This window comes from Homalodisca vitripennis, chromosome 5 (assembly GCF_021130785.1).
Source record: "Homalodisca vitripennis isolate AUS2020 chromosome 5, UT_GWSS_2.1, whole genome shotgun sequence".
Classification (NCBI taxonomy): Eukaryota; Metazoa; Arthropoda; class Insecta; order Hemiptera; family Cicadellidae; genus Homalodisca; species Homalodisca vitripennis.
Genome location: NC_060211.1, coordinates 23753634 through 23772738, shown reverse-complemented (window position 1 = coordinate 23772738; position 19105 = coordinate 23753634). Strand labels below are relative to the sequence as shown.

Genomic DNA, 19105 nt, shown 5'->3' with positions numbered 1-19105 from the left:
ACGTAAACAGGATAATAAATCAATTTATTAGGTAGTAAATCAATAATTTATTTTCTGGGTTTTACTAATAAAGCAATTAACATTTTTTTCCACTTAAGTAGTGATTGCAGCCTAAGAGTTAAACGAAATTGCACCCCCTATAGTTTGTTTATTACAAAAAAAACATTTGATCAACAACACAAACTTTTCATGATTTAATGTTGTAAATTTATGTAAATATTTCCATAGTTAAATAATAATGTAAAAATATATAAAAATGAAATTTTGTTGGGTTATATAGGAATAAAACATGTTTATACATGTAGAGGAACATTTTGTTCCTGGAAAAATGGCAAGTTTTGAACATTTTGTTACATTTAGGCAATATGTTTGAAGAATTAAGTGTTGTATATCATTTGAAAGATAAAAGTATAAAGTTTCAAATAAATATAACATTTAGAAAACAATATTTAATAGTATTTTCAAAAATCTATAATATTGCCCAGATTAGGCTATTACTATTTCTGTCTTCTGTCAGTACAGGGACAGACATCAGTACATTAGAATTTCAAGTGTATTTTTTGTTTTATTTTATCAGTGTTATGGTAATAAAAAACATACAAAATTACAAATTTCTATTCTATATTAATACTATCTAATAAAATTAAAAAACACTATTTTGTATAGTCCTTTACCACTAAACTACATTCACATGTATTTAATAATAAATACCAAAATTATTTATCCCTATCTCTAAAGACATTTAACACAACTTTCTCTTTGTTATGCCAGTATTTCTCGGTGTAAAGTGTTATGTGCTTATATCTAGTACTGTAGTAGGGTCTACAGTATGGTTGATTGAGCTTCTATAGTATATCACAGTCAAGCTTCCAGGTTGTAAGTTTCTTAAGGTGCAGGAACCCAGCCTCCGAACTTCTGCCCAAGCTCTTGCGCCACAGCTAAACAAAGTCTGTCTTGATGTGGACCTGCAACCACCTGTGACAAAAGAGAAATGTTGTTTCTTCACGTTTTCTATCCAGTAAAATTACAGAACTTTACTAGAAATTTTCATTTTAGGTTTTGTGTAGGGAACTTACCGTGAGGCTAGTTCCGAAAATGGTGTTTTGCAAAAGTATTAATGATTACTGTATAAGGGCAAAGAAATATCTGATTATTTTTTACGATGGATATTCTGAATTTCTAAAAGTCAAGTACTCACAGGGTTAAAATTATTGCTTTTTGTTTTTGATAGAATTTTAAAAAGGAAATATATAACAAGGATTTTGGTTCCATTCTTAAGTTTTGATACGTTTAAAAAAAATATAATTAATCTATTTTTTAATTGCTGGAATGAAAAGTTTATGCTTACTTTTGTGTCTAAGCATTTAAAAATATCTATTGTAATTAAATAGTTATGACAAACTTCCATTATGTATTTGCAATCACCTGTGACAAAAAAATGTTGTTTTCTATCCAGTAAAAGTACAGAGCTTTGTTAGTCATCTTCATTTTAGGTTTTTTGTAGGGAACTTACCGTGTGATTCATTAATATTTCTGCAAAACACCAATTTCTGAACTAGCTTTCACACGGTAAGTTCCCTACACAAAACCTAAAATGAAAATGATTAGCAAAATTCTGTACTTTTACTGGATAGAAAAACAGTCCGTTCCATAAGGGCAAAGAAACGATTACTTTTTACAATGTATATTTCATGGAACATTCAAAAGTTTAAGCGTAATTTGATTACTCTTTACAAGTTGTGTTTAGTTTTAGGTAGATTTTCGTATACAAAAATAAATCTTTTGCGATCGCCTCTCCATGGCAGCACTTAGAGAACATTTCTGCATAACCTCACCAAACATGACTCTCAGAGCCCAAAACCACTCATGTTACAAAGGTTATATAATGTATGCTGGTTGTGGAACGATAACTGAACCCAAAAAATGCCAAACCAGTTCTTTGGTTAAACCTATTTATATACCGCAGAAACACAGCTGATTGATCAGAAGCAGTGACTACAATCAATAACCTGGAAAAATTGGTAGATATGTTGACAAAAAAATGTGTTTCAAAATGGCTTAGATTATTAGATGTGAATTTTTTTATAAATACTCCTCTAAGTGTTAACTCTAAAAATCTTTAAGGAACATAAAATTAAGATTTATTTTGTTTCTTTTTCTTGTATTTTAAGGTTTTGAGTATATAAAAACCTAAACTTAGCTCACAGCAAAACACAAATTTCAAAAATTGGACATTAAATGACAAAGTTGTTAGATTTTTTAATTGTTGTTTATGAATTACTATAAAGACTAAGTATTTTTGGATAACACCTCTCAAAAATACACCCAGCTTCTTAGAATATATTTTTTTAAAGCCTGGTACTCATAGGGTTAAAATTATTACTTTTTGTTTTTTATAGAATTTTAAAAGGGAATATATAACAAGGATTTTAATTTCATTCCTTTGTTTTGATCTGTTTTTTTTTTTAATATTTATTTATTTATGTTTATAAATTGCTGAAATGAAAAGTTTATGCTCACCTTGTGTCATATTAATAATCTCCAATGTTCTAATTAAATAATCATGATAGACTTCTATTATGTATTTCCATATAAGTACAGACAAACAATTGTATAATGTTTCATAAGTTAAAAGTACAAATTTTATGTGCTGCATCATTTATGTTACAACATACAATTATGCTCAACTGAGATTCAAAGCTTGTTTGAATTTTGGATTTTATAAAGCTATTTACCTGAACTCCGATGGGTAGGCCATCTTTGTTCAACCCCATGGGTACATGAGTGGCAGGCATCTCCAGAGTGTTGAAGATCATGGTAAAACCTACTCCAGCTGTCTTCATAGTGAACTGCCCATGGTAGTAAGCTGGTATGGGGTGTGTGGGTAGAATAAATACACCATCGTCGCCAAGCATATCCTGTACGCATTTAATGATTAATTCTCAACTTTGCCACAGAATAAAACTGAACTATTAGAAATGTGATATCTGAATGATAAATATTTATCTCTCGTTAATTCCTAGACCTTGCTTGGTTGGTTCTGAGTTTAATAATAGAAAACATAACTTTGTACATAAAGCAGATTGTGGTTCATTTTCATGGCTGTAACTGAATAGGTTCACCTTGCTGAACCATTATAAGTCAATAGATTAGACTAAGAACTAGTTCCTATTCACACTAAATCCTGTGATACTGCTTGAGTTTAAAAGGATAACAGATGTTTGGACACTGCCATTGTTGCGTGTTACAAAAATATAACACTACATTTAGATTATTTGGATCTATTCTCTTCTTCAGGTGTGAAAAAATCTAAAGGAAAAGGTAAAGCGTTTCCTGAAAATTGAAAAATAATCAATATATGTGATGAACCCACCAAAGTCATAGTTGACAACAGAACAAGTTACACATTAAAAAACTAAAGAATAGGGCCAATGTGTGTTGGCACAGAGTGATTAGACTAATCACTAACCATTTCACTGTGAAACAGGCTCACCGATCAACACAACTGCACTTAACAGAGACACAAAGCTATGATATAAGTTTTTCATTGTGAGACAATTTCCTTTGAGTTGAAAGGCAAATATCTGATCCGTTTAAGCATTCTCATTGGCCAAGAGCATCTTGACACATAGCGACGGTTGGACTGTGATCTACCACTAATTCTGGCTCTGAGTTGTAATCTGAACTTGAACAGTGGTGGTATCATGGATTTTGCAGAGTTCTGTGCATAGCTATTAGTCAGGCAATCGATACTTACATGCGCATAGTGGTTGTGTTGAGTCTCTATGCTTTTGCCCCTGTATAGGCATAGATTAGGTTAAAAGGGAGCATAATAACTCCTAGACATTAGCACTCAAGCATATTGCGAACCTCAGGTGCTGTTCATAGAGCACGTGTACTCATGTACCTTCAACAAGATCTAAGTATTTCTATGTGATTCTGACATCAAATTCATCACCCAGCTGAGAAATGTCAAACAGAATCATCTCCTAACCTCCAGCTTCTCGCAATCCAAGATGACGTGTTAGGCTGTCTTCTTAGACTGATTGCATAATGTACAATTAGGGTCTTCAATGACAATTCCTAATGTGGAAATGTTTTCTGAAATAACCATGTCCATTAATGAGAGAAATAATTACTATTCAGAAAACCTCTTTTCAGCTTCATCGGCTAATATGTAAAGTGTTTATTGTTGTTGCCTCTCTTTCCAGATGTCTGTCCAGAGAAATTCTGCCAATGATGGTTGTGTTTATCGCTAAACCGTTTTCCAATGGTTTGCTAAGTAATTGGCTCGCATATGCCACAGACAGGTTCAGGCCCAAGAAAATGGTTTTTTGAGTAATTTCTTGCCATTTCATCAGCATGTTCATTGCTATCATATCCAGTATGATCAGGAACTCAACTAAGATGTACTAAATTGTTGATTAGCTAGTCTTAAAGCATCTCCATACCAGCCTTGAAGAAAAGGTCTGATGAGTTAAGGACCAAGAGCAACTTTTGTATTGCCACAGGCTGAGACATAGTAGATTTTAGCCAAGAAAACTATCAAGTTCCAAAAACTTCCAAACTTATGCTATGAACTGTTTTTGGAGATGGTCTATACACCCCATAATCAGACTTTCCTTCCATCAGAAAGCCATATTTATACTAGACCAAGTTACCTTTGTCTATTTCTACTCTTCCTTCCCTCCCCTGTTTTTAGATAATTGCGCAAAAGATAACAATGCTAATCTAATCTGTAGTTTTAATTACTAGTTGTACGCATAATCATTTGTATTCTATACCATTTTCCTGCTCTTTGTATCATCATCAAACACTCTATGTGACTAATAAATACATTGTGGGTCTCCTTGTTCTAGAACATATTTATGACAAATTGTTATAAAAATTGTCGGAACATGTTTTAAAAATTTAAAAAAGAACGATTTTTTTATCATTTAATTAATTTTTAAAGTACATTATCACATTCATAAGATTTCTTTAAAAATAAAAGTAAAGCAAGTGATTACTAAATTCTATTTTCTATTTCTTTAATTACTGTACAAGGATTCTAATTGTGTTGTTTTTTGGTTAATAAATACATAAAATTCAATCTTGGTTATTCATTATGAACGGTATCAGAAATAACTTGATATGGTAGCAGTCTGACAATATTGTGAATAGGATATCACTTAGTACCACACGTTTTCTTGATAATGTGTTACAACAAAACAATCTATTGTCCTTGTGCTCTTTAAACTTATTCTGACCCTCCTTATGGGTCTGTGGCCTTTGTGAAGATCTTCAGGAACAAAGAAATTGGTACAGAACAAGACAGGCAGTATACTAATAAAAAGTAGTAAAGTCAGAAATTTTGAAATTTTGCTTTTCCCAACTATAAACAGATAATTTAGATCTTTTGGATACCAGCTCTCTCAGTACTTAAACATATTAACTTCTATATAGCAATAAATCTTAAATTTTGCAATTTCTCAGTAACGTGCATTGAAATATAAATTCCATTCTAATTATTTGTAAAAAAATACATTTATTTGGCACAAAACAAAGTTTTGATTTAGTTTTAATCAACTTTCATATAAATATAATGTAATCTAAAGTTTTCTTGACAATATAGACCATAATGTATGCTAGGCACTAATAATAGTTTGACATTTATGTATGAAGCTGATTCCCTTTTAAGCCTTATTCTACTCGTCCTCCAGGTCACTCTGTGCGAGGATCTTCCCAACAGAATAGGAAGGAGTCTCTGACAAACAAGTGCTAAGAATTTGAAACTGTGCTATATCTAACTCAAATCCAAAGTCTGACTCCTAGACTGTGAGGCCATTGTCTCTCCGAAATTACATTAGGGCATTAAATGGATGTAATATTAATACTTTTGAAAATCCCAGCTGCAACATATACATGTTACGTTATTACTCATTTATTTATAATAGATTACTCTATAGTTATATGCAATTTACATAACATAAAAACATTCATTTTCATACTAAAAGGTTAATTAAACTTACAGTAAGTTTTTTCTTCAGTACTTTGTGCATTTGTATATACTTCTGCTGTCTGCTTTTAAGCATAAACCCATTACATTTGTAGATAGCTGTAAAGATCAGACCAGCCAGTGAAAACTCTGAGAGTCCAAATATTCCTTTAATCATCTCGATGAATATATTCTTCTTCATCTGTAAACAAAACCAACCATACATTCAACACAATAAATATTAATTTCAAGTTAAAGTACTCGGTTTATACTTTGAATTTATGGAGAGCACAAAACATATTGTTTAATACAAAATGAAATAAGTTTAACGTAACTGGAGATAATAACATAAACTACCTTTGATATATTTAAAATTGAAATTTTGTGGCATATTTAGATTTTTATTTTGATAAAGGTTTTACCTTGTATACAATTGCAATATATAACGCATAGTTTCTACAAGACTAATTAATTGATTGTTGAGAAAAAATATTATAATACTGAATAAATTAATTGAAAAAGTTTTTTTTTAATTTGCGTTTGGTATTTAGTTTAGTCCTTTTATAAAAGAATTAAAAATGAGGTGATATGAAGCAAAATAAAATGTATTAAAAATTGAATTCCCTTTATACATCTTTTCAAAAACACGTTCTTTTTTAGAATGTCCCTCTTGTGTATTCCTGCCTAGTCAATAGATGAACATCTTTATCCAAAACCAACTAAAATTTGTACATTTATGGTGTCATTAAAAAAACAATATTAATAAAATTATGTTTACAAAGATTAGGTTATAAAATTATTGTGAAACATCTAAGACATAGAAATAGTATGTTACTAAAACAGTGAGTTAAATTTAGTTGGATTCATGATACTTATTGGTTTATGCATCATTGGTTAGCCAATGAGATTAAGATACTGAAAGTCAACATTTTCAGCCAAATCATCTGTATTCATGTAGTTGGCTGATACTGATTTATCACTTATTTACATGCATGACAGCTTTTTGTGTGTCAAGCTAGATTGAGAAAATTTATCATTTGATTTTATTAACACTTCCAATACCCTCTTATTTCAATCTCCACCCAAACTAGAATGGCTGCCAATAAACTTTTGGAGAAAATTCTACTATCTATCTATGAGAAGCTAAGTTGTGTGCTTGTACATTGAGAATTTGCTCTCGGTTCTTTGATTGGATCCTTATACACACAATTGATTGTAATGTTAGAAAGTAATCAAACACAGGGACAATATTTATCATAGAGTATAGCAAAACTTGCTATCACATGTATGGTTCTGTTACTATAATGCGCATATTCAATACATTTTTTAAGCGTATTACATTATTACTGTATGTTATATCATGCTCTAGATAACATTAATTCTAATTTTAATTGTAAAACAGGTAAAGTATTCTTTATGTAGTATATTAATGCTAATTAATAATCATTTATTATACCCAAGTAGGGAAACAATCCTAGTAAAGTATTGATCCAGCAAAATAGTATTACTATAGTTAGTTTCCATGGAAATTGTACAAAAGCCAAATTACAAGGTTTGGGATAACCTCTTGTAACAGAAATAAGTATTGCGTTTACGACACTGTTGGTTCTTTTTAATTTTAAATTACTGTTGATGATCTTTTTGTCACTTCATTCAAAGCAGTTTCCGATGTAATGGTGAAGTTGTTTAGAAACCAGAATTGACATTAGAGTTTTTTCTTTTTTTCAGCTAGCAATACATACATCTATTTGATGTAACTGATAGCATGGATGAAAATTCTGGAAGTGGAGGGTAGAGTGATGGAGATAAATGTTAAGTTTTAAGAACATTTATTAAACTAAGCATTCCTTCTACAACAACTTATACTTCACTGGCAGTGTAGGATCCAAGAGGTAATTTGCAATTTGTATTGTATGAGAAAACCTGGTTTTTCTTGTAAGCAATAGAGGAATTTCTCCTAAGAAACTTGAACGTCAGCCGCATTAGTTTTGGGAAAGTAAAAACGGGACAGTACCAAAAGGGTTAAAAATATTAAATGATTTTTCTCAGATCATATTTTTCTTAGCTTAACATACTTAAACCGTCTATCGTTGGAATAAATAATACTTATATCATGGTCAGAAAACTAAATAGAGAGACTTAAAGTTGCCATTTTGAGCCAAATAATCAATATGTATAGGGTTGCCTGATTTAAAATTGAATTAAATATCAGATAATTTTAAGTGTGTAAAACTAAAAAAATATGGTCTGAAAAAAAATTCTCATTTGATGATTTTAATCCTTTTGATGTGCTCCCATCTTGACCTCTATCAAATCTAGTACAGCTAAAAGTTATTTATTTCTTCTAGATGAAATTCCTCTATCGATTTATATTACAATATTTTTATGGATATTAGACAAAACCTAAATAATGTCTTATCATTTCAATTTAAAAAACCAATGAAACCAAAGAAAACTGCTATGGGAATTACTTTTAATGTTATGTCTTTTATTTGTTTTTGATTGAAAATAATTTAAACATTCATCTTTAGATGGCGAATAATCAAATATTTTTAACTCTTAGTACTTAAAAAGTACGAACAGTACCTTAGGATCATCGGAACTGGAAATTTCCATCAGATCTGGAATTCCATCCATCGAAAAGAACACTGAAGAGCTGATCTCGACTGTGTCACTTAACTCCTCAATATAGGGCTGCAAAATGAAAAAAAAAACATTATTAATCTATATTTATTTCATCATCAGCAAAATCATATACAGCAAGCAAAAAACTAGACTATGAGACAAGGACATAGCCAGTGAGGGGATCCAAGGGGTCTGGACCTCCCCCTAAATTTTCAATGACTTTTTCAGCAAATGATTATTATTATTGAAATAATTCAGCATTTTGTACAGTACTAATTTTTATGACTGGTTTATTTAAATCATGCCTCATTGATTTTTATTTGCTTGTATGTTTTATTGAATAAGCTCTATCTATTTTATATAGCAAACTTTTAAGGATAATGGTCCCCAGTTAAGTTTGACTATTTTTTGTAGAGATACTAAAAATTTACTTTAAGAATGTTAAAGCACTTTTCTATGAGTGCTAGATGTACATTTATATTTTTAAGTACTAACTCAAAGCACTTTCTAAAGATAATTTAATTTATATATTCAGGATAATTTTACTTCAGTACAGATATATTTCAAATTCATTAATATGTACTAAAAACTACGCAGAGATACAGCAATGGTGATAATGGTGGTAAGTCCCACTGCACAATTGATAGAATACAGAAGTTTTCAAAATGTTTATTTTGAAGGTATTACAAAGCAACTAACTGCAACTTTATTTTCAAATGTGATATTTTTATGACAAGTTGTTATATAAGATGTGAAACAGGATTTTCGAAATATGAACAGGCCTGGGATTTTTTAATCCCAGGACATTCTTAGCCCATGTAAAATTTCAGTACAATCAGTTGAATAGTTTACGTGTGAAAGCAAAACAAACAAACAAAGTCACTTGGATTCGTAATATTACTACCACAGTAGGATGAGTTTATAATATTATTAGGACTAGATGATACTATTATTAGATTAGGATGCCATATCATATCACTGATATACATTTATATAACATACCATTTCTGTTTGGCAGCCAAATTTTGTTTTTAAATGATCTGCTGAATTTTTCACTGCCGCTCTGATCTCCTCATCAGTAGGTATCATGACCATGGACTCCCCCAAGTCTGTCATATACATAACTCTAAGTTTTTTCATGTTTATCTAGAACAATTACAAATATTAATTTAGGACTTTTTTGCTTGTGATGTATAAAATGTACTTTAGAAATATGCATAGTCATTCATAGGCAATATAACTGTATAAAATACTGCACCATATGAAATCATACTCACTTCCTCATCTAAATTGAGAATAGCAGCCTTTTCCCCTGCCATGATTTTGAACAGAGGTTTCAAGTCCTGTACATATCTAACCATTGGACCAACTACCAAGAACTTGCTGAAATTTTCATCATTCGAAGTAGGGTAGTGGCCATTTAGGGAGATATATCCTGAAAAGAAAAAGAAAACTGTTGTTCAGATGATGTATAAATTCTTAATTAATGTGACTAAAATTATATTCAGTAATAACTTTTCAATGCACTGTTATCTATAGATTGTGATGTGAATGTTCCCTTACCAGGAGTAGGTTTGTGTCCGAACACACCAGTAAACACTAATTAATGTGACTAAAGTTATATTCAGTAAGACAGTTTCAACACACTGTTATCTAAAGATTGTGATGTGAATGTTCCCTTACCAGGAGTAGGTTTGTGTCCAAACACACCAGTAAACACTAATTAATGTGACTAAAGTTATATTCAGTAAGACAGTTTCAACACACTGTTATCTAAAGATTGTGATGTGAATGTTCCCTTACCAGGAGTAGGTTTGTGTCCAAACACACCAGTAAACACTAATTAATGTGACTAAAGTTATATTCAGTAAGACAGTTTCAACACACTGTTATCTAAAGATTGTGATGTGAATGTTCCCTTACCAGGAGTAGGTTTGTGTCCAAACACACCAGTAAACACTAATTAATGTGACTAAAGTTATATTCAGTAAGACAGTTTCAACACACTGTTATCTAAAGATTGTGATGTGAATGTTCCCTTACCAGGAGTAGGTTTGTGTCCAAACACACCAGTAAACACTAATTAATGTGACTAAAGTTATATTCAGTAAGACAGTTTCAACACACTGTTATCTAAAGATTGTGATGTGAATGTTCCCTTACCAGGAGTAGGTTTGTGTCCGAACACACCAGTAAACACTAATTAATGTGACTAAAGTTATATTCAGTAAGACAGTTTCAACACACTGTTATCTAAAGATTGTGATGTGAATGTTCCCTTACCAGGAGTAGGTTTGTGTCCAAACACACCAGTAAACACTAATTAATGTGACTAAAGTTATATTCAGTAAGACAGTTTCAACACACTGTTATCTAAAGATTGTGATGTGAATGTTCCCTTACCAGGAGTAGGTTTGTGTCCAAACACACCAGTAAACACTAATTAATGTGACTAAAGTTATATTCAGTAAGACAGTTTCAACACACTGTTATCTAAAGATTGTGATGTGAATGTTCCCTTACCAGGAGTAGGTTTGTGTCCGAACACACCAGTAAACGCAGCTGGCAACCGGATGGATCCTGCAATATCCGAAGCCACTCCGAGAACAGAGGCTCCAGAAGATACGAGGGCTGCCTGAATCAAGTAATGACATGATCAGTTTTGTAAAATTTAAGAAAATATCAAACTGCTTCAGAATAAAATTTAGTACTACTTTTTCATTGCTTTAGGTGTTTTCCTTGAAACGATTGTGAAATAATTGCTAGCTGATATAATCTTACCAACGTTATTATTCAATGACATACTAAAAATTAGTAAAGTAGCAATTAGAAAAGTATTACAATAGTATAGTGTTTTATATAAATCTCAGTTTAGTTTTAAGAAAGAATCATATGCACTATTTTCATTAATTTTATTCTGTGAAGTAAATATTGCACACATAGTTTAGTCCAGACATATTCCTATAGTAATGTTTGACTGTACAAGTACTTTACTGTGTAAAAAAAATGTACTGACTTCTTAATTTATTTCCTTTTATCGACATCAAATAGTTTTAAATTTTAAAATTCTGAATCTTTATATTGAATTTTTGAAATGTCTTTGAAACTTGGAGTGTAGCTAATGGAATATTTTAGCTTACAAAGGTGTAAACTGAATGTATGTGCTTGATGATGTTATTTATCTTGTTCATGCTCAAAAACTTCACGTTTTGTGAACACGTACCTCCTTCATGACCCCAGTTTCTCAGCAAATAAAGCCTCTAGAGGGCAGGAATCAGTGTCAAAAAACAATCTAACACACAGCACATCTAGCAAATTCATTCCTACTGACACTTGGATTGTTTGCATTTTGTTATATAACCTCCACATGCACTCATCTCTTCAATTCTGCTTGTAAAAATATTGAGGTATGATCATAATTTAAGTATTCCCTAGCAGGATTACTTTCCTAAGGGGCACTCACTATTAATGTCAACCTCATGACAGCAATTATGCGGAGATATGTTAAGGATGAAAAAATATTAAAGAATAATGTTATTGAAACAATATTTGGAATATACCTCTCCTCCAGAGGAACCACCAGGGGTGCGGTTGAGATCGTAGGGGTTGTTGGTGCGTCCAGTGATGAGGTTGGTGGATTCCCAACAGAGACACAACTCAGGAGTGTTGGTGACCGCAATGGGGATGGCTCCGGCACGTCGCATGTTAGCAACTGAGTCTCCATCACAAGAAGCCTTCACCCCTAGTCTGGGCAAACAACCCACGCTCTGGCTCATGCCTACAACAGGGAACAGATGGTGTCAGGCAACGTCATACCTAACTGAAGAAAGTATACGACACAGGGGTCATACTGCAACAGCTGTTTACAGCACACCTCTACTTTCAGACCTAGTAGTGCAATTAATGGGACTTAACGCAACACATGAAAACTTTAACTTATTACATTTAAACACATAAAACCAATATTTAATACTTTTATTTTTGTGAGGCCTTTCGATAGCCCTCTACTTTGAATTGTCTTTCCACCTAATGGAGTTTACATTTTTCATTATCAATCCTTACAGGTAATAAGGATTGATAATTTCGCGAGAAACACAGAAAAGTATGTGACTGCTGATCTGTTAGAGCAAAACAGAAATCAATCCAGAATTGTTGAGCTGTGTTACCAATGGTGTTGAAAGTTGGTTTTTTCAGTACGATCCAGAGACAAAACGCTAAAGTTGGCATTGGTGCTCAAAGGGATCACTCGGATCAAAAAAAGCTTGCATGACAAAGTCAAAAGTGAAATGCATACATGTGTGCTTTTTTGATTCCAAGAGAATTGTTCATAAAGAGTGGGTGCCTCCTGGACAAACAGTTAACCAATGTTACTAAAAAGAAATTTTAAAAAGACTTTGTAAAAGAGTTCTTGTGTTCGTGCCAACATTGCTGATAGTTGGATTCTGCATCACGATAATGCGCCATCCCATACCGCTGTCAGTATATTTTGTCAGTACAGCAATTTTTAACCTCAAAACAAATTTCAGTACTAGTATTTAGTTAATTTAGCCACTGGAGATGATTTATGGATATCAGCTGGTCACAGTTAACCACTTTATAAACTATTTAGCTTTTCTAAAAAAAGACAGGTCGCCTTTAACAATAATTCAAATTAAGGCATTGTTGACAAATTTTTAATGATACAAGTTAAAATTAATCGAGTAATAATTGTTATATTACAATATTACAATGAAAAGCTATACAAGATTCATTGAATAAAATGATATTTGAATAACATAAATAAAATGGATATGTTTAGTGAGAGTATATTTTTTACTGAAATGTCTGAATATATTGAAATATCCTATATTGGTAAGTGTAATACAAGTATATTAATTAGGAACATGACTTTTAATTTATACAAGTCAATGTATAAATTTGATTTTTAGTTTAATAGTGTTGACAATTAAGTAATACATAATGAATTGATAGACAAAGGTTTGTTACTCTTTCACATACCACATTTACATTAGAGACTTTCCAAGCTTGCTTGTCTGACCAATTCTTAATTAGCAGCTTCTCAGAAGCAAGCAAGCTGGATCCAAACAGAATTAGACTGAAAATATTCAGTCAGAAAGCTAAATGAAATTTTCGGAAAAGTTTACAACAAATTTGGAATATTGTTTTCAATAAGCAAGCTAAGGTGTGAGAAACCTTCATTAAATTTTAGCCACTTTCAGTGGCCATTTCAAAAGATTATTTCCTTTAATTCACAAGAAAGTATTAGTTTATAACAATGCAAAATCGTTTAATCATAAGCTTAGAAATAACTGTTGTTTGATTGGAAGCTGTCACTATTACTTCAAAGTAATACTTCCTCTAAGTTTCCTATATAAGTTTATTTTGTCAAATATTTAATACATTCATTGTTTACATAATGAATAACTAACTGATTTAAGTGTCATCCTTAGTTAGTAAACACTAGTCACTACTATTATGATTATATTAGTTACACAGTATGTCCTTAATGTGTATGGTTAGTGTTACGTGCCCTTCTATATAAATAGATGACGAATATGATAAGTGTGTATGAATGAGGTATAACCTTGTTATTAGTTAAGAGTGACTTTTTCTTGGTGCCATTAATCATACATCTCCAGGCAACTACTAACTTTCTCTCCACACTTAATCATCTAGTCATATATTTCATTTTCGGTTACGTCGCTGGCTGCCCATTTAAACAACAGTTTCCGTGGTAAATTTGACATCGTCATAGATCATAGAAAATTGCTATATAAAGAGCAAGTTTTCCATTAATAATGTGTTGATGTAGTGAGTTGTATTCACTTTCTGGAAAAGGTTACAAATTTGGCACATGGTAATCAACGTATTTTAGAAACTGTTATAATCATAAGGTAGGCTTTTTCTTGTGCAGTTAAAAATTTACACAGAAAAAACTGCTAAAAGTCACTAGACCATGTATGGAAAATTACAACTAATATACTTGAAATATAACGCTGTTGGCTCTATTGATACTGAATAAAAACAATTTTAATGGTAGACTATAAATAAATATGATTGTGAAGTAAATTATTAGTCATAAAATTAGACACTCATCATAAAATCAGCCTCAAACTAAATTTAATCACACCCTAAAACTACTTTATCTACTTGAAGTAATATTGTACATGTGGTATTTTTAAACAGCTAAGCGGACACAACATTAACATACCTTTTACTCCAATGCTTTCTTTTACTGTAAATGGAACACCCAGGAACGGCGTGTCCCTTTCCATTTCTTCCACAGTTTTTTCTTTGTTATAAATCATCTGGTCCACAGTGTGTGCTTCGCTGAGTGCTTTCACGTAACGGTCCTCGACGACTGCATTCAGGATGGGGTTCACCTCACGACATCTCAGTATGAAGGCCCGCACTACTTGCTCACTCGAGTACTGGAACACAGAACAATTTGTTTTATGTTTCTTCTTTTCTCTAAGGTTTGAAGTGTGTATTAGAGGAATCAGAAGTATTCTCTATTCTAGTGAACACACTGAACTAAACATGTTTATTGACAACACATAAAGTTGTAAATTCGTTGAAAACGATATCTTTGTGGGACTATAAACATTGTGTCTCGTTGAAGCTACTTCTAATAAATTCAAGAAAAAAATAAAATCCCAAAGGAATTTTGCACTGCAAAAACTGAAGTGTCAATTACATTAGGGCAACCCAATTGATGTCCAGGAGCATCGCTATCCGCAAATATTTGGGGTTAATCGATATATCTAGTTTATTGGGACAGTGACTGTTATAAGGTAGGTGGGCCCCCTTTAGTGATGAAGGTCTTTGCAAGCCTAAATATGATGGAGTACTGCCTTTTTGACTGGAAGAAGAGAGAGCTAGCATTCCATTCTTCCAAGGTGAGATGACTGAGATAATGCTTGTTATCCCTTTTTGTGGTGGATGTAACATGGGTTTCGACAAGATGGACCCCAATCCCTAACTTCACCTGTCCGGAATCTCTCCCCTCTCCCTTCCCCCTCTCCCTCCCTCTCTCCCCCTTCTCTCCATCCCTTAAACATATGCTCTGACAAGAGCTAGTAGTTTTGGTGCCACAAGTGGAGGATAGATTTACCCCTTAAATTAGTAATACAAGTTACTAAGATTCGTTTCATATTGTATAAGACATTATACTATCCTTTAATTGTTACCTCCTCTGTCCTTATTTTCCTCGCCAGTTCAGTAGCACTCTCCAACAAGATAGGGTTGCTGATAGGAGGCACAGGTCGGTTTCTGCGGAGGTGAAGCAGGAAGTATATGGGTGCTGTGAGCCAACACAGCAATATCTCCAGGGCCCCCACAAACCGCACTAGGATCTCCATCTCAATCTGCAAAAAAACAGGGTTGTTGATAGGAGGCAAGGGTAAGTTTCTGTGGAGGTATAGCGCGATCTCCATCTCAATATATCTCAAGTATCTATACTGATTGGTGTTTGCTATAACGTTACTGATCTCTAAGTTGTTTTGACTGATTAAAAATATGGGTAGCTCTCAACCTGAGGCACGTCCAGCCTTGCGACTCATTTTACCAACAAAACATGATTCCTAGATAGGGAGTCCTAAATCAAACTGGCTGTAGTGGAACGACCTTGAGCTGTACTCCATAAGCACGATGTTAAACCGTCTGTAGTGGAACGACCTTGAGTTGTACTCCATAAGAACGGTGTTAAACCGGCTGTAGTGGAACGACCTTGAGTTGACTCCATAAGAAGAATGTTAAACTGACTGCAGTGGAACGACCTTGAGTTGTACTCCATAAGAACGGTGTTAAACCGGCTGTAGTGGAACGACCTTGAGTTGTATCCATAAGAACAGTGTTAAACCGGCTGCAGTGGAACGACCTTGAGCTGTACTCCATAAGATAATTGTTAAACCGGCTGTAGTGGAACGACCTTGAGTTGTACTCCATAAGAACGGTGTTAAACCGGCTGTAGTGGAACGACCTTGAGTTGTACTCCATAAGAAGAATGTTAAACCGGCTGTAGTGGAACGACCTTGAGTTGTACTCCATAAGAAGAACGGTGTTAAACTGGTTATAGTGGAACGACCTTGAGTTGTGCTCCATAAGAACAATGTTAAGATTTTATGTCCTTATTCGTGACCATAGAGTAAGTAATTGGAGATGTCTCATATAAAGACACAATCAATACAAATACAAATACTTATAGATTTTCTTGTACAGTTTATACATATTAAATTAAATATTCAAACGACGAAAGTACAAAATAATTCAGAATGTTTACTAAATTATTAATCGAAACATGAACAGTTAAAAAAAGAAATGTATTAATAAATATCTTAAAAATGAGACATAATCCATAATTTTAGGTTTAAAAAAATAAAGGCAAAAAGCGTTTAAGCGTAACATTGTTCTGACGGGGGTGATATAACGATAGTCGCTACTCGCTAGTACAGTTGGAACTTTTTACAACTATTACACGGCACTGCACACATAATAGTTTAATTTTGTTCAAAGCGCTAAATGTTTGAATCTTACCATCACACAGCAACTACGAAAGTGAGGTTAGTTATATATACTCGTATTTCTTATCGCTTCTCCCTGTACACTGTATTTTTCACTAACCGAGTATAAAATGTACTTGTACTGATTTAGTATCATAAGTTACATGGTACTTTTAAAATGGTACAGGTACATGTTCCAGTGTTACTGTTACTGCAAAACGAGCAGTGACGTGTTGTAAAATACCTGTCGGAAAAGTTCCTTTAACAGTAACCCGAACCAAGTACTTGCGGTTTGCGTTAACTTGTACTCTCGGTAAAGAAGATGCTCTGAGCAGTTCTATACTATGTTAGTTTTTTGTCATTCGTTGTCACTATAAAGCAACACCGCCCTTGGGCAGTCTGGCGATTTGCGCGTTAAAACGAGCAGTTTTCCGAGTTATGAATGTTTAAATGGCAATTTGGTTAAAAATGCCAAAACCGAAATTTTTCGTTGCTATCCGTATAAAAACTGGTAATTTTGTTTGTTAGTAATCAGTTTTGTATTTCTAACCGCAGAAAAAAAGCAAGCTAAATTGCAATGTAACTTCCGTTATTGTAGCTTTATTAGTTAGTTTGTGGCCAACTTTCTATACTTTTTGATCCGGGAAGATTTAGGTTTGGTCTTGATTTGTGATTTAAATTGTTTTGTTCAACATTTTTTTAATGTTAAGATTAAATTTTATTTTAGTTAAATGCACTTCACATAAACCGTATTTGTTGCAGAATATTTTTATTATCCCTGTATAAGCAACCACCAATTGGAGCTAGAGTGGTTTTACTACGTATAAACTTTATCCACTCTGACCTGATCTTTGGTTTCTTTTTGTAGTTCAGAAGTACTGTAAAATAACGATTTTACAACCTAATATTAAACCAAAATTTTCCCCCGACCATCCTATTCATCTGGAGGGTTTTCCAAACCCCCGACTCCCCGTTGTTCCGAACATCCCACAGAGAAGATTTCTAGGTGCGCCACTGGTGTTCATTACGGTATTACTTAGTATAAGTGCATAACAGAGATACAAAATAAGTTGAAGTGTTTTTGTTGTTGCTATAGAACTATACTTTATTTATCCGATAGAGATGGGCGAAGCCGCGGATACTGTCTTGCATTATTATGCATATATGCAACACCTCCTTTAAAATAGTACAGTATAACAAAAAGTGATAAGCTAATGAATTAAGACAATGACTAAACATTACAAATATTAAATATGTACTCTTTTTATCATCGAAATATTATTAGGATTCAGGATCCGCAGACCTAGCTATTAGGTACGGCAGAATTGAAGCGATTAAAATTCATTGCCTCTATGAAAAAACCTTTTCCTTTCGTTACTGAATCACAATTACCGTTACTTGTTATATTTAAGGCTAAAGCAATTATAAACGATTTGTACGAGTAAATGTTTTACACTTTAGGCTTCACTTCCCCCTTTCTTCTGCCATTAATTATCGATGTTTACTATATTAATAAATACGTTTCCGTCATTAGGAGACGTTTCGGCAACAACCATCACCGATAATGAGCCTACGGTATTTTTCCGAAGTTTTTATCAACAACCTTCTCAGCATATAAGTCCGCTAAGTAAACTTTTTAATTTTTTTTTTGCACAATAATAAACGTCTTAGTCTGAATATATATATGTATATTTGTATGTTATATATATATATATATATATATATATATATATGTATAAAAACATATATATATATATATATATTATTTATGTATATATACATACATAAATAATGTGGAATGCAACTGTAAAAAATTATTTAAAAATGAGAATGTGGAAGACATTTGAATAAAGCTAAGTTGATTTTTGAGTTAAGAAATATAGTTTACAAAACTATATTTTCGGTATTTGCTAGTTTTTGTCTGCTAGTGTCTGCAATTGTATTGTCACAATTCAAAATTGATTTGAGTAATATTTAGTTTGATCTAATATTGTCTTTAGTT

At 32.6% G+C, this 19105-nt stretch overlaps 1 protein-coding gene and 1 long non-coding RNA gene across 2 annotated transcripts; one reads left to right on the top strand and one right to left on the bottom strand.

Moving 5' to 3' along the window:
• Positions 1–27: 27 nt before the first annotated feature.
• LOC124361852 (fatty-acid amide hydrolase 2-A-like) lies at positions 28–16053 on the bottom strand. Its single transcript, XM_046815884.1, has 10 exons — positions 15793–16053; positions 14814–15033; positions 12163–12380; positions 11126–11237; positions 9880–10037; positions 9605–9748; positions 8564–8671; positions 6012–6179; positions 2736–2918; positions 28–975 (listed from the first exon to the last, which is right to left on the bottom strand). The coding sequence occupies exons 1-10, from the start codon at positions 16036–16038 to the stop codon at positions 886–888; spliced, it is 1647 nt and encodes a 548-aa protein (XP_046671840.1). The 5' UTR covers positions 16039–16053; the 3' UTR covers positions 28–885.
• On the top strand, positions 7574–11326 carry LOC124361853. The gene is made up of 2 exons (XR_006922399.1): positions 7574–7869; positions 11129–11326. It is a non-coding gene; the product is annotated as an uncharacterized LOC124361853 (long non-coding RNA).
• Positions 16054–19105: the final 3052 nt, after the last annotated feature.

Coding starts and splice junctions, on each gene's coding strand:
- LOC124361852 (XM_046815884.1), bottom strand. CDS start 16,038: ATGGAGATCGCGCTATACCTCCACAGAAACTTACCCTTGCCTCCTATC. Junction 15,034..15,792: donor GGAAAATAAGGACAGAGGAG/GTAACAATTAAA, acceptor TCTGTGTTCCAG/TACTCGAGTGAGCAAGTAGT. Junction 10,038..11,125: donor CGGACACAAACCTACTCCTG/GTAAGGGAACAT, acceptor TTTTCTTTTCAG/GATATATCTCCCTAAATGGC.